This window comes from Penaeus chinensis, chromosome 9, assembly GCF_019202785.1.
Source record: "Penaeus chinensis breed Huanghai No. 1 chromosome 9, ASM1920278v2, whole genome shotgun sequence".
Classification (NCBI taxonomy): domain Eukaryota; kingdom Metazoa; phylum Arthropoda; class Malacostraca; order Decapoda; family Penaeidae; genus Penaeus; species Penaeus chinensis.
Window position 1 is genome coordinate 29,217,964 of NC_061827.1, and position 15,000 is coordinate 29,232,963.

Here is a 15,000-nt window from a genome sequence, read left to right on the forward strand (position 1 = left end):
GTTAGTCAATTTATATGTCTTTACCCCAATGCCAACAGGCATGGCATGTATGTACATGCCATGCCCACTGTGAGCTTACTTTATTGATTGTTTTTACACATAGATGGCTACACTTGTGCTAAGTCACCAGTGAGCAATTACAAGTACTGCCTGTCTTACCCGTTTATTTTACATTATCATATTTTGCTGTTACTAATGTTTATAACATTATTGTAATTATAATGTCTATAATAAAAATAACACCATCGATATTCATAGCATTAGTAAATTCAAGTAAAGGTGCAATTAGGTGAGGTCACAAGATTTACTAATTGACTCCTTTGTGGCTAAGCACTACCACAGCCATCTATGTGCTGAGATATTTTACAAAAAAAATTAAAATGAGCTTCGCATTTTCCCTGGTGGCATGGGATTACCTTGGATATGTGCTGGATTTTACTTTTTTTTTTTATGTACAAGATGAAATATTTACAAGAAGTTACGGTTTGTGTAGATAGGAGAGTACTCACCAATACAATCAGATTCTTAGTGCTTTTGTGATCTATAACTTTAGATTTTTGGCGGTTTCATATATACTATGGTAAATTGCATGAGCTGCTGGTAGAGATGCATAGTAATTTCATTGTCTGACATTTCCTTTTATGGAAATTTTAATGCCTTGTGATTTTCTTTGTAAGACGTACGTGCTGAGGAACATGTGAGAAGCAGAAGTAAGTATAAATATATTTTCTGAATACTGATTCTGTGAATGATTATTAGAGGAACAATTTAAAACATAGTAATCTGTGTGTAATCTGCTTTATAATATATTGTAAGCTTTTTAGGAACTTGCAGGATGAAAATATTGTATTCAGTTACTTTACACATCAGAATATTAACCCATTGGAGTTGGGTTAATATGTGCATTAGGCAACTCTCCCAGGTGTGTGGCCCAGCCCACATGAGTCAAAATTACAATGTCAGGATTACAATGTTGTTATTCCTTTATGCAGTATAAGCATCTTTTGCTTTTTTGCCATTTTCCAAGGTCTATATTTGTCACTTGATAAGTTGTGTCAGGATGGCAATGATGGTTTTACTTGCACAGACTCCATATCATCTCTCTATAACTTTGTGCAATTACAATAACAATAAGTAACATTTGCTTATTTGAGTAAATTTTTTTATATTTCCATAATATTCAACTTCCTGTAATACGGCCAGCACTGCTGGTCACGGTGGGCAGGAAAAGCAACCTTAGCATGGAAATGTTGCTCCCCCTGGAGGGTACTATTTTCCTGGAGGGCAAAAGCCCTCAGTCAAGTTTTATCATAATGGCATATTCAGGTCGCTTAGCCCTAAACCAGATTTTTTTATGCCATGATGGTCATGTCACCTGGATCCAAAGGGTTAAGCTTTGTATTATGTGAATTATCGTAACCTTTCAATGTATATATTTTTTACCTTTAGCTCATATTTAGATGTTAAACTGCAGAACAAAATGAATGTACTTGTAATATGTCAGCCTTAGTGTATGTAACCTAAAAGATTGTACATGCATTATTTCTGCCCATCAGTTTACACACACCAAAAACCTGTTGCTTGATATTTTTTTAAGCTTTTGGTAGTATGGCCAGATACGTCACAGTCATGTTAGGCACAGTTGGATTACCTAGGGATGCAAGGAAGTGTAATAGTAGCAAGTAGAAAGGCATCTTCATTATTCTACAGCTTGATTATTATTATTATAATGAGATTCTAGGCATTCATTTCAGTTTCATGTTCTACTGAATATATATCTAGATTGTCATTTTATTCTGTGATACCACTTGCCTATATTACAAAGCTGTAAATAGAAAGAATTAACCCCTTCCCAAAGTGTCACGCCCTGAGGCATCATAACAAACCACTTGATCTGTGGCGTGTGGCTGTACGCTTTGGCGATGCACCAAAGCGCTACGACCCGGTGATTTGGCTTAATGCACTGTGTTTATTTATATATTTATTCATTTATTTATTTTATTTATTTTATTTTATTTATTTTATTTATTTATTTATTATTATTTTTTTTTTTCTTCACCTGTCATGAAGGGGTTAATTGATTCAGTCATGAGACAGGCATTTGAAAAGTTACATATTTGATTATTTTTATCTCATATATAAAATTCATTATGTATATTTCACATTCTATATCTCGGTCTCTGTTTTATCTTGAATATTAGATACAATAATTGGTATTTAGTAATAAGTATCCAAGATTGTATTTCAATCTGCTTTTTGTATATTACAATGGATTGGCATTTGGTAGGTTGATTTGACAAAGCAAGTTAAAAAATTATTTGATGACCCCTTTATAGAAGAAGAGTAACGTTTTGTCATATATTTCTGTATTACTACAATTTAGCTTAAGGAAGTAGGTTGATTCCAGTTTCATGTAACAGTAGTAACATTTTTATGTAACACAGAATGAATGATGATAGACTATCTTTTCTTAGTATATCACTCCATTACTTTAATGCAATTAATGATTAGAATGTTTAAAAGATATATTTTTGTCTTCAATTTTTATGGCAGTCCTCCATCCACTGCACAACTTTTTAAGGTGATGCTTTGTAAAAGGAAATAGCTTTCCCACAAAAATCTCAACCCAATGGCTGTGGATGGCGTGAATCCATGCTCTGTCCACTGTAATATTAATTATGTTTACACAGAGATTAATCACCAAGTAATCAATTATTAGTCATGCCTTTTTCACCTTATTATGCTTTTCCTTGAATTTTGTCAACATTCTCTCTCTCTCTATCATCATCATCATCATCATCATCATCATCATCATTTGTATATTTTTTGTTGTCTTCTATATTAATAGCCTTAGAGAGAGAAAAAAAGCTTTTCCTGCAAAGTCCAAAGAAATCTCTTCCCTCTACCTGAACCACCCCATCTTCTACCACATCCTCTCCTTCACCCACCTCTTCCTCTACTTCTCAAACATCTATCCCCTCTTCTCCTCATAAGAAAACCTTTGTTTCTCAGACCTCCCTGCCCAACTGCCCTCCAGAAACTCTTGAAGACATCCAAAACTTCCTCAAAATGAGCCAAGAGGATGCTCCCTCATCCACCCTCCAATGTCTCTATTCTTATTCCCATTACATTCAAAGTAATTGCCGATATCCATCTTCCTCCTTGAAGGTTCCCCTACCCCTCTTCCTCCCTCTCTCTCCCAGCTCAAATCATCCTCCCCTTCTTCATGTGCACCTGAATCCTCACATGACTCTTTTATGTTGCAACAGTGTCCTTCTCTAGATCCTACCCCTCCTGACATTCTTCCTGATACTTCATCACCTCCCCCTGTTCCCTTATTACATTCCCTGGATTTATCTCCTACTTCAACTACCATTTCTACCCTTATTACCTTATGATTGTTTCATAATTGCTCTTTTGCAGTTTTCATCATACAATGTTCCTCTCCCTTCCTTAGACACACAGTTCTCTCCATTTGATCTAATTGCCCTATGCCATCAACCACTTCCCTGCTGTACTCCATTTGCTCTCCCCTCTTTACCTTTTTCACTACCACATTGCTATAATCTGTGACATCTAACACATTTTATCCTAATTGTTAACTCATTTTAACCCTTTTTGCCACAATGCTCTTCCATAGTGCTATGTGACCTTTGATGGCTAGCACATTTATTTGTTTTAATCATAAACCATCTGCAACCTTTGACATTTAACAAATTTTATCCTAATCATTTACTAATTTTTAGTGCTATATAACCTTTGATGTGAAGATATTTGTTTTAAACTTTAACCATTTAAAGTTCATTTTGGGTTCATTCATGTGGTAGGATTTTTACAGGAGTGCTATTTCCTTTTATATAAACATTAGAGGAATTTGGTGGCAGAAAGATGCAAGTTGCAATTAAATTTTACCACAAGTGTAACTTCTCCCAAGTGATCAATAATCTAAATGTAAAAAATCATTGCCACCATCCCATCTGTTATACAAAGAATAGTATGATATGATAGAAGTGAAGACTAGATATGGATTTTTATATTAACTGATCACTGATAGTAGTTTAGAGGCAGTAGTTGAAATGCAAATTTAACATTTAGTAAAACAGTTAATATACTGTTTAATTCTTAACATTCCTCTTCAAAATCAATTGATATTGAAAGTATATTGTTAAAGACTACATTTACCTTAAATGCTATGATCTTTTATTCTTTCAGTCAGAAAGGATATTCTAGATGACATTAATAAACATTTTAACTATTTTTTCTCTAGAGAGTCACAGAAGCACAGAAAGGCGAGAATCACCACCTAAAGATGATGTACCTCATAAAGGAAGAAATATGCTTCTCTCAGCACTTGTTGCATTTTCAGCAATGTTTGGATATGCTATTGCAGCAGGTCTAGTTCAGGTAAGGAGGGAAGTTCATTTATATCCTGTAATGTAGGGTATACAAACACTCTTAAACCTAAAGAAAAAAGTTCCCATTTTGATCTGCATGTACCCAAGGAAGTAGGTAGAAAATAATATGGGACCATTTATGGATATTTTGTGTAAGAATTACTGCTTACTTTACAATTTTATAATCTTATTATTTATTATTGATTATCTCAAATACAATGAGACATCACTTAGTAGTTATTTAGTCATTTCTGATATTTCCAATAAAGCTTTTGAGAATATTTAGAGAATTAGATTTTTTATATAGTTTAATATTTAACACAGTATTCATAATCAAACCAACAGGTGGACATGGGAGAGCCACCAGCTGAAGAGGAGTATGACTATGAATACGAGGAATATGATAGTTCAGGATCAAATGATAGTTAGAATTATAATATACTATATATTGGGAATGAGAGGAAAATTTCTTTACAGCATATTTAGTCATCAATGTCATACAAGTGTTACATATGGTAGTAATAAATAGCATCATTTATATTGTGACATCCAGTTCTGAATTGTATCACCCAAACCAATACATTAAAAAGGAATGCTGATGCAGTGTATCCAAGAAACATTTGTAAATAATAAGATATAAATATACATATGTATGTGTGCTTGTATGCATATGCTTGTCAGGATGTTGGGGTGTTTGTAAGTTGTTGCATATGGATGCATGGGTCTGTGTTTGTAAGTGTGTTCACATGTGCATTCAAACCACATGTATATAAGTACCTGTACATGTATGCTTGCATGCCAGCACACACATTTATGTATATACATGTATATAAAAGTACATGCAGACATTTCTTTATTACCTTTTAAACTTAGATGTTAATGCTCATGGTAAAAGTGAAAAAAATACTTACATGTATGTGCTATTTTTATTCCCATTACTTTTTTATCATTTCTGACTGTGCCATAGGAAAATTTTGTACTTATTTCCAGTTTTTTTTTTATTTTATTTTTATTTTTTTTACTCAAGATGTTTTAGAGTATGTAACTGTAATTTAAGTTATGATCTGTATAAGGGGAAAAAATATGTAATTCAAGATGGAGATACATAGGGACAAAAACTAATTCAGTCATGTACCTACTCTGTACAGTGGACAGGAAGTTGAAAATAAATTGTAAACATAGAAGTCTTCTGTACCAGCATTCCAGGATTTTCATCTTTTAGTTGTGAAGTGGATTTACCATGCAGTATGAGCAGTTGAGCTGCACTGTATAATATAGAACAGGCTTTCTTTTAAAACAGTAAACACTTTTTTCATACAAAAATAGTAGAAAAGTATGTCACCAGCATCTGATGAATGGTGGTTTGTAATACTAGAAAAAGAGAATACATGGGTTTTGGATTTATGAGTATCACTTTTTTACTTTGATTTATTTATTTTTTCCTTCATTACTATTCCTCTTACTATTATAAACGATAACATACAAATGATATATATAGACAAATCTAAGAATATTCATATATTTTATGGGATGTTTTTTTCTTGTAACTGCAAACATATCTATGAAACCAAATACTAATTGTACATTATACAATAGTATTCTTTGAGGAAGTCTAATCCAAATGTTTGTTATCAGTTGCAGTTGATGCTTTTTTATATATATTATCTTAAATCACATCAGTTTCATGAAGTCATAATGATCACATTTTGTACATTTATTATAATAATCACAATTATTAGAGAGAAGGGGGGAGTTTTCCAAGAATTTTTATCTGTCCATGATCTCCTAGGAATACTCAAGCAAACAGACAGACATAAAATGCATATATTTTGAAGTCTTACTGATAAATTAAATTCAGCTTTTTAAGCATTCTCATCTGAGACTCCTCTTCTCTAGTCTTTGTGTCTCTCCCAGAACTTCCCATTTTTTTCTTCAACCACACTGGAATCATTGAGTGGAGTGTTTTATTCACCTCCTGTTTGAATTCTTGACTTCGCATATTATAAATCATTGGATTCCAGGCATTCCCAGAAAGAAATATCCACCAGCTGAAATAATCCACAAGCTCATCATTGGGAAATCTAAAATCAAGCTGGATGAATATTAGCACAATTCCACGCAGCATTGTAGATATCATGAACAGCAGAGACAACATGCACAGAGACACCAGTATGTACCGGTTCTCTTTTTGAAATGGACCTGAAACCCTCATGTTCATTCTCCTCCATTTTTCCCTTACTCTTATTTGCTTCCGTGTGAATATGCCCACAGATATAACAGAAATTATAATGGTTGATGTACACAGCAAGCTTAGTAAGATGATCTGGAAAGAGGTAAGCCATTGCAGTTCTTTATTGAATTTTCCTCCTGATATTGAAATAGGAAGTTTCAGCAAAGTGGAAAAAGTAACTTCTAAACTGCTCTTTCCATCAAACATAAAAAAGAGGGTATCCATGAAAGCAGTAATCCAGATCAAGATTAGGAGGAACTTGACTCGATGAACAGTGAAATAATCTTTGTAGTGAAGTGCGCGGCCTGTTATTATAAATCTCTCAACACTTAGAAGAAAGAGTGTGAGAAGAGATACCAGTGAACACATGCCAAATATTAATCCCTGAAAGATTCGGAATCCATAGGTAATTGGGATGAGCTGCTTAAATGAAAATGATAAGATTGTTTCTTTGTGACCTTTAACATATTCAGAAATTAAGTAATTTTCCTGAAAGTCAGAATACCTAATGATTGGCCTTAAATGATCAACAAAGGCTGGAATGACAACAAAGACACTAGTTAAAAGATCTGAGAAGGCTAGGGATGTACGGAATATCCTAGAAGCATCCCACTGATCACTCTTAAACATCACCACCACTATCAGCAGGTTTCCCAGCGTTCCAATTATCCCAATGCTCGCCACAAAAGCAGTTAGGATGATTTCTCCTGCACGACACCAGAAGGGTAAATAATCCCAGAATACATTGAGTCCCACTGCCTCAGGGTCACCAAGCCACATGGCATAATGCATTGCATAGCAACACGGAAAATTGAGATTCCCTGTTATAACAAATCTTACCCTACTTTCATCAACAAAGAATTTCAATATGTCTTTATAATGAATTAAGTATTGACACTTACTCTTTTCGTTCACTAGCCTCCATACTATTACTCTGATTCCATTTATATTTCTTTCAATGATTCTAAAGAAGCCATTGCATATATTCTGAAAACAGTCATAATCCATTACCAAGTTAGTGTATGCTAAGAGAATATCAAAATGCTTGTCCTCGTCTGATGGTGGAGTACAACTCTGACTGTGGAGAAACACAATCATCTCATCAAAGCAGAAAGTCATGTATTTTCTTTCAATACACAAATTATTCCTCTGGAAATTAGGAAGACACATACTCACAAATGGTTCCTGACGATATATCTTCACTGAAGTTCCCGGACCTAATGAGAAAGTAAAGGGTGATGGGAAAGCTTTGTCACCATAGAGTTGCCTGTACTCACGGAAGCAGGAATAAAGTGTCTTCTTTTGAAATGGGCTAATTGGATTATTCTTCCTGCACAGTCTTAATTTAATAAGATAATGTTTGAATGAATGTGGTTGATTTTTACAGAAATTTATCACATGTATCATGAACATGAGTTTTACAGGCACACGCTCTTTGAAGTAAGGGATGACGGGTGAGGTATTATCAAGGCTGGTGTGATGTTGTCTGACAGCTGTGGTTGGCAGATGTGAATAGTTCGAGGAAGTCAGTAGGGGACTGGAAGCCTCCATTGATATTTTGGAAGGGTCTGTGGTGTTGAAGGAGGATTCATTGGTGATTTGGTATCTTGTGATATCTGAAGGTTGAGCAAACATGAAGAGTGATAATACCACCATTGGCAGAATCAGAGTTTCTCGACTTTCCTTCGACATCATTAACAGCATCATGACCTGTAACATAAAATGGTTGAAGTTCTCACACACACACACCCGCACACACACACACACCCGCACACACACACACCCGCACACACACACACACACACCCGCACACACACACACACACACACACACACACACACACACACACACACACACACACACACACACACACACACACACACACACACACACACCCGCACACACACACACACACACACACACACACACACACACACACACACACACACACACACACACACACACACACACACACACACACACACACACACACACACACACCCGCACACACACACACACACACACACACACACCCGCACACACACACACCCGCACACACCCGCACACACACCCGCACACACACACACACACACACGCACACACACACACCCGCACACACACACACCCGCACACACACACCCGCACACACACACACACACACACACCCGCACCCGCACACACACACACACACACACACACACACACACACACACACACACACACACACACACACACACACACACACACACACACACACACACACACACACACACACACCCGCACCCGCACCCGCACACACACACCCCCGCACCCGCACACACACACACACACACACACACGCACGTACGTACGTACGTACGTACGTACGTACGTACGTCTAGCCCTTACCCCTCAAGGGAACTCGGAGAGGTAGGCTTACCATGGCCAATAATTCATACCCATATTAGGGGGAATGAGGCTTGTCCTACATCAACCCCCCCAATCCCTTGCCCGTTGTTGTCGTGGGGGGGCTTAGGAGGCGGAGACTGGGACCCAATGCTGGGGAACTCCCCTCCTCAATGCCGACTAGTACAGTATCCACCTTAATCAACACCCCAGGAGACATTTCTACTCCCAACATGCTCAACTTCAACAACTATACCCCCACAACCTTCTTCATCAACTACCCCATCCTCCCTTATTACTACCTTGCAACCTTATTGTCCACCTCCCCATAACACTACCTCCCTCAACACTACCTCCCTCAACACTACCTCCCTCAACACTACCTCCCTCAACACTACTTCCCTCAACACTACTTCCCTCAACACTACTTCCCTCAACACTACTTCCCTCAACACTACTCCCTCTTCCACATGCCCCCGTCCTTCTACTACCCCCATCTCTACAAAATTCTTAAATAATCTATTTAGCCCAGCCAAATGGGACCGATTTTTCGTGATCCCTCCCACAATTTCTCACACTTTCTGCTTTGACAACCTGTTTTCATTCCTCAAATGCATATACATCCTTCACTTGACCTAACCTCTATACATTACCTTACCCAACCTTAACCCATTTACTCGTCAATTCCTTTGCCCAACTTTGACAACTAATCACTAACTCAACCACCCTTCACTACCATTTACTATAGTGCTACATGACCTTAGATGTCTTGCACATTTATTTTGCTTTTAACCATTAACCATTAACCCATCATCAAATAGTCCCACTGATTCAAATTGACCCTGTTCCGCGACCCCAGGCTCTTCTCTGACCACGACTCAGAACACTATACTACAACCCCCTCCTCAATGCCTACTGTCACATCATCCACCCAGGGCAGCACTTAACCTCTAGGAGACGTTCCCAACATTCTCAACTTCATCCGTCTACCCCACAACTTTCTTCAGCAAATACCCACATCTTATCCTGATAGTTAACCCGTTCCCACCTTTTTTTCGCCACAATACTTTACCATAGTGTTATATGACTTTTGATATCTAATACATTTGTTTCTTCTAACCATTAACCGTTCATAAAGTATATCATCCCCTCTTATTACTACTATACAACCCCCCCAATCCTTTGCCCGTTGTTGTCGCGGGCTTAGGAGACGAAGACTGAGACCCAATGATGGGGAACTCCTCAACCTTGGGACTCAGCCATCGACTCAACTAATTTTGCATAGTCTTTTTCCCCCACTCATACTTTTTGTTTCAGTTTCTTCATCAATCCCTTCTACTATCCACCTCCTAAGGTGTGAGAGCCGTGCTGAAAGGATGAAAGGCTGACTTTATGTCAGTCCTGAACGGCCTGAGGGAACCATGGGCACGGTATTCCCCTGCCATACCTGGCCCTTACCCCTCAAGGGGACCCTGAGGGGTGGGCTATTTTTTTCCCCCAACATACTCCAGGCTTATCATGGCCAATAATGAAGACATAACCCCAATCTTAGGGGCAATGAGGCTTGCCCCTTTATCAAATAGCCCCAATCAAAGCTCTCCTTTGACCACGGCTCCGAACACTGCAACAACTCCCCCATCATCAATGCATACTAGTACAGTATCAACCCTAATCAACAACCAACCCCCAGGAGACATTTCTACTCTCTCAACTTCAACACCTTTACTCCCACAATATTCTTCATCAACCATCCCATCTCCCCTTATTACTACCTTACAACCTTATAACCTTATTGCCCACCTCCCCGTAACACTACCCCCCCTCAACACTACTCCCTCCTCCACACGTCCCCGCACTTCTACTACCCCCACCTCTACAAGAATCCAAAATACTCTATTTAGCCCAGCCAAATGGGACCGATTTTTCGTGATCCCTCCCACAGCTCCCTACTCTCAAAACACCCTCCTCTTCCAACAATGCCTCCAAAAACAAGTAGGCAAAGTCTCTTTCCGTAGCCGACGCGACCACTCCCGTCTCGTCACAGTAACAACTGAAAACGAAGCTATAGCATTAACAAAACTAACTGATCTATGTGGTAATCCCATCCCTACAGAACCTCATCCAACCCTCAATACTTGCACCGGAACTGTCTCTATCTCCCCAACAGATTGCCCAATCCATGACAAAGAATGGTCAGATTGTGGAGAGGACTTACTCGCTTGTCTCACAGACTATGATGCAACATATGTAAAATGCTACTCCATTCCTCCCAGAGGAAATCGTAAGAAATCCATCAACATTGCCAAAATTACTTTCCGTAGACATGACCTTCCCTTAAATGTTTACATAGGTGGGGAATCCCTACCTGTCCGACCATACCAACCTCCTCCTCGTCAGTGCCAAAATTGTTGGCATTTAGGACATCCTGCCAAACATTGCCGTTCCACAGCCAGATGCCCGCTATGTGCCCAACCTGGCCATACTCGATCAACTTGCTCTGCACAATCACGCACATGTGCAAACTGTGGCGGCCCCCATAATGTATTTTATAGAGGCTGCCCCACCTACAAATTTGAGTGAGGTAGCAACTCTCAGATTCAGACTTGGACTCACTCTGCGTGAAGCCAGACAGGAAGCACGTCGACAAGGCTTTTCTCTTACCCCCTACTCCAGTAATGTCGCTCACTCTGCCAATCCCCCTACCTCCCAAGCTCCTACACCCTCTCCTAAACCCAACCCCCCTCCATCTAACTTCCCCTCTTCTACCTCCTACCTTCCCCAGTCAAATTATTTTGCCATCCTAAACCCAGACACTCCAATCTCTACCCAATCAAATTCTTTTGCTATCCTAAATCCAAACACTCCAATCTCTACTACAGCCCCAACACCTTCCCCTCTCCCTCCCCGCACTACCCGCAGCAGACAGAATAAACGTTCCACCCCCCTCTTCCCCTACCTCACAATCACCTCCACCTTCCTTTGCCCCTATTTTTCAGACACCAGACTTCTCTTCCCCCCCTCACAAGAAAACCTTTATCTCACAAAACTCCCCAACCAACTCCACTACAGAAACTCTTGAAGATATCCAGAACTACATAATCCAGTCCCAAACTAATACTCATCCACCTTCAAATTCTACAACTCCCGCTCCTTCCACACTCAAAGTGACTGCCGATATCCATCCTCCTCCTACTCATATTCTCCCTACACCCAATCCTCCTACCCCATCCCAACAAAACCCATTCCCCCTGACTCCAGCCCCACCTATATTAACCCTCCCACTATCCCCTCTATCCCTTCCACTCCCTCCTGGATACACGTGAAACCCTCATGTCACAAGTACCCTCTTCCCCAGACCCTCTACCTCCCGACACCCCTCCTGATACAACACCACCTCCCCAACCTCATTCTTTATCGCACCCTCTAGCACCTTCCCCTTCAAATTCTCCAACACGCACTGCAATCTTTGCCAGTAAATCAACAAAAGTATAACTATCCTTCATTGGAACATTCGCGGTTTCCGAATGTTCCTCTTTCAGTGCCACATATTCTATTGTCATGCCCACGTCCTCCCTACATAGACATCCCAACTTATCAGACATCCTTACAGAATCTCACACTTTCTGCTTTGACAACCTGTTTTCCTTCCTCAAACGCATATATATCCTTCACTTGATATAACCCCTTTACATTACCTCATCCGACCCTAACCCATTCACTCACCAATTCCTTAACCCAGCTTTAACAACTAATCACTAACCCAACCATCCTTCACAAACATTAACTATAACTCCTCAACCTTGGGACTCAGCCCTCGACTCAACAAATTTTGCATGGTCTTTTTCCCCCCCCCTCCTACTTTTTCGTTTCTGTCCCTTCACCAACCCTTTCTACTATCCACTTCCTAAGGTGTGAGAGCCGTGCTGAAAGGATGAAAGGCTGACTTTGTGCCAGTCCTGAACGGCCTTAGGGAGCCATGGGCACGGTATTCCCCTGCTTTAGTTGTCTAGCCCTTACCCCTCAAGCGACCCTGAGGGGTGGACCGTTTCTCTCCCCAACATACTCCAGGCTTATCATGGCCAACAATGAATAACCTTTAACCATTAACCATACCATTATTAGAGGCAATGAGCTTGCCTCTTCATCAAATAGCTCCACCAATTCAAACTCGCCCGATTCCCTGACCCCAGGCTCTCCTTTGACCACGGCTCTGAACACTACAACTAATACCCCCTCCTCAATGCCGACTAGTACAGTATCCACCCTAATCAACACCCCAGGAGACATTTCTACTCCCAACATGCTCAACTTCAACAACTATACCCCCACAACCTTCTTCATCAACTACCCCATTCTCCATTATACTACCTTACAACCTTATTGTCCACCTCCCCATAACACTACCTCCACACTTTCTGCTTTGACAACCTGTTTTCATTCCTCAAATGCATATACATCCTTCACTTGATCTAACCCCTATACATTACCTTACCCAACCTTAACCCATTTACTCGTCAATTCCTTTGCCCAACTTTGACAACTAATCACTAACTCAACCACCCTTCACTACCATTTACTATAGTGCTACATGACCTTAAATGTCTAGCACATTTATTTTGCTTTTAACCATTAACCATTATTAACCCGCTCCCTCCACACTCAAAGTGACTGCCGATATCCATCATCCTCCTACTCATATTCTCCCAACACCCAATCCTCCTACCCCATCCCAACAAAACCCATTCCCAACTTATCAGACATCCCTACAGAATCTCACACTTTCTGCTTTGACAACCTGTTTTCCTTCCTTAAACGCATATATATCCTTCACTTGCTCTAACCCCTTTACATTACCTCATCTGACCCTAACCCATTCACTCGACAATTCCTTAACCCAGCTTTAACAATTAATCACTAACCCAACCACCCTTCACTACCATTTACTATAGTGCTACATGACCTTAGATGTCTAGCACATTTATTTTGCTATTAACCATTAACCATTAACCCTCTTGATACAATCCATCACTGTGGTCTTCGCTTAGCCCTAGATGCCTTCCGCTCCTCTCCAGTTGAGAGCCTGTACACTGAATCAGGCATACCATCTCTCTCTCGACGCCGTGCCCTTCTCTCTCTCCGATGTTATGCTCGATTCCACCAACTTCCCCTCACTAAACTAACTATCCCACGATCCCTACTTCCTACCTTTGCTTCTTCTCCACGTTTACCTACTCCTTTCTCCACTCGAATGGATACCCTCCTCTCCTATTCCCCTTTTCCCCATCTCCGACCTCTCCCGTTCTCTGTCCATTCTGTCCCTCCATGGCTTATACTTTACCCCCATATTTGCTCCTCTGTCTTCCCTGACCCACCAAAATCAAATATTCCTCCTCCTGTCCTTCTCACCCATTTCCTTGACCATGTCTCCACTCATTTCCTTGACCATGTCTCCACTCATTCCTCCAGTATTCACGTTTGCACTGACGGCTCCTAAACCACTTTTACAGTAATCTTCCAACCTCGTACTTTCAAATACCCCTTCCCTCCTGAATTCAGTGTTCTTACTACATAACTGTATGCACTCCTTTTTGCCTTAAAGCACATATACTCACTACCCTCTTCCTCTTTTACAAAATTTACTGACTCCCATAACTCATTAACTCTCATAAAGTCAATACACACGACCAACCCCCTTGTTTGTAAGATCCAGAACTGGTTGTTCTACCTGTCCACATGTCATAAAACAATCAAATTTTGCTGGGTGCCCAGCTATGTTGGAATCCCCAGCAATAAACAGGCAGATACTCTAGCACGCTACGCTGCTATGTCCACATCAAACCAACCACGTTTCCCACGTATCCCAGCAACGGATTATTACCCACACTTTTAGACCTTCTTGTATAATCGATGGCAATATTTTTGGTCAAGTCTCCACACTAATATATTACATACTGTAAAACTATCAATTTCCTTCTGGTCAGCTCCATTTCA

General features: G+C 39.9%; 2 protein-coding genes across 3 annotated transcripts in view; one reads left to right on the top strand and one right to left on the bottom strand.

Annotated features, from left to right (window-relative positions):
• Positions 1-5,794, top strand: part of LOC125028844 (metaxin-1-like) — a 12,040-nt gene extending 6,246 nt beyond the window's left edge. The window contains exons 7-9 of one of the 2 annotated variants that reach the window (XM_047618382.1): positions 678-710; positions 4,268-4,404; positions 4,740-5,794. In XM_047618382.1, coding sequence (XP_047474338.1) covers positions 678-710; positions 4,268-4,404; positions 4,740-4,823 — 254 coding nt within the window. In that variant the 3' untranslated portion in view covers positions 4,824-5,794. The remainder of the gene's footprint in view (positions 1-677; positions 711-4,267; positions 4,405-4,739) is intronic. The other variant, XM_047618383.1, reaches the window with a different exon arrangement.
• LOC125028843 overlaps positions 4,826-15,000 on the bottom strand; it is a 12,515-nt gene continuing 2,340 nt past the window's right edge. Inside the window, exon 2 of the mRNA XM_047618381.1 lies at positions 4,826-8,334. Coding sequence (XP_047474337.1) covers positions 6,232-8,331 — 2,100 coding nt within the window. The 5' untranslated portion in view covers positions 8,332-8,334 and the 3' untranslated portion in view covers positions 4,826-6,231. The remainder of the gene's footprint in view (positions 8,335-15,000) is intronic.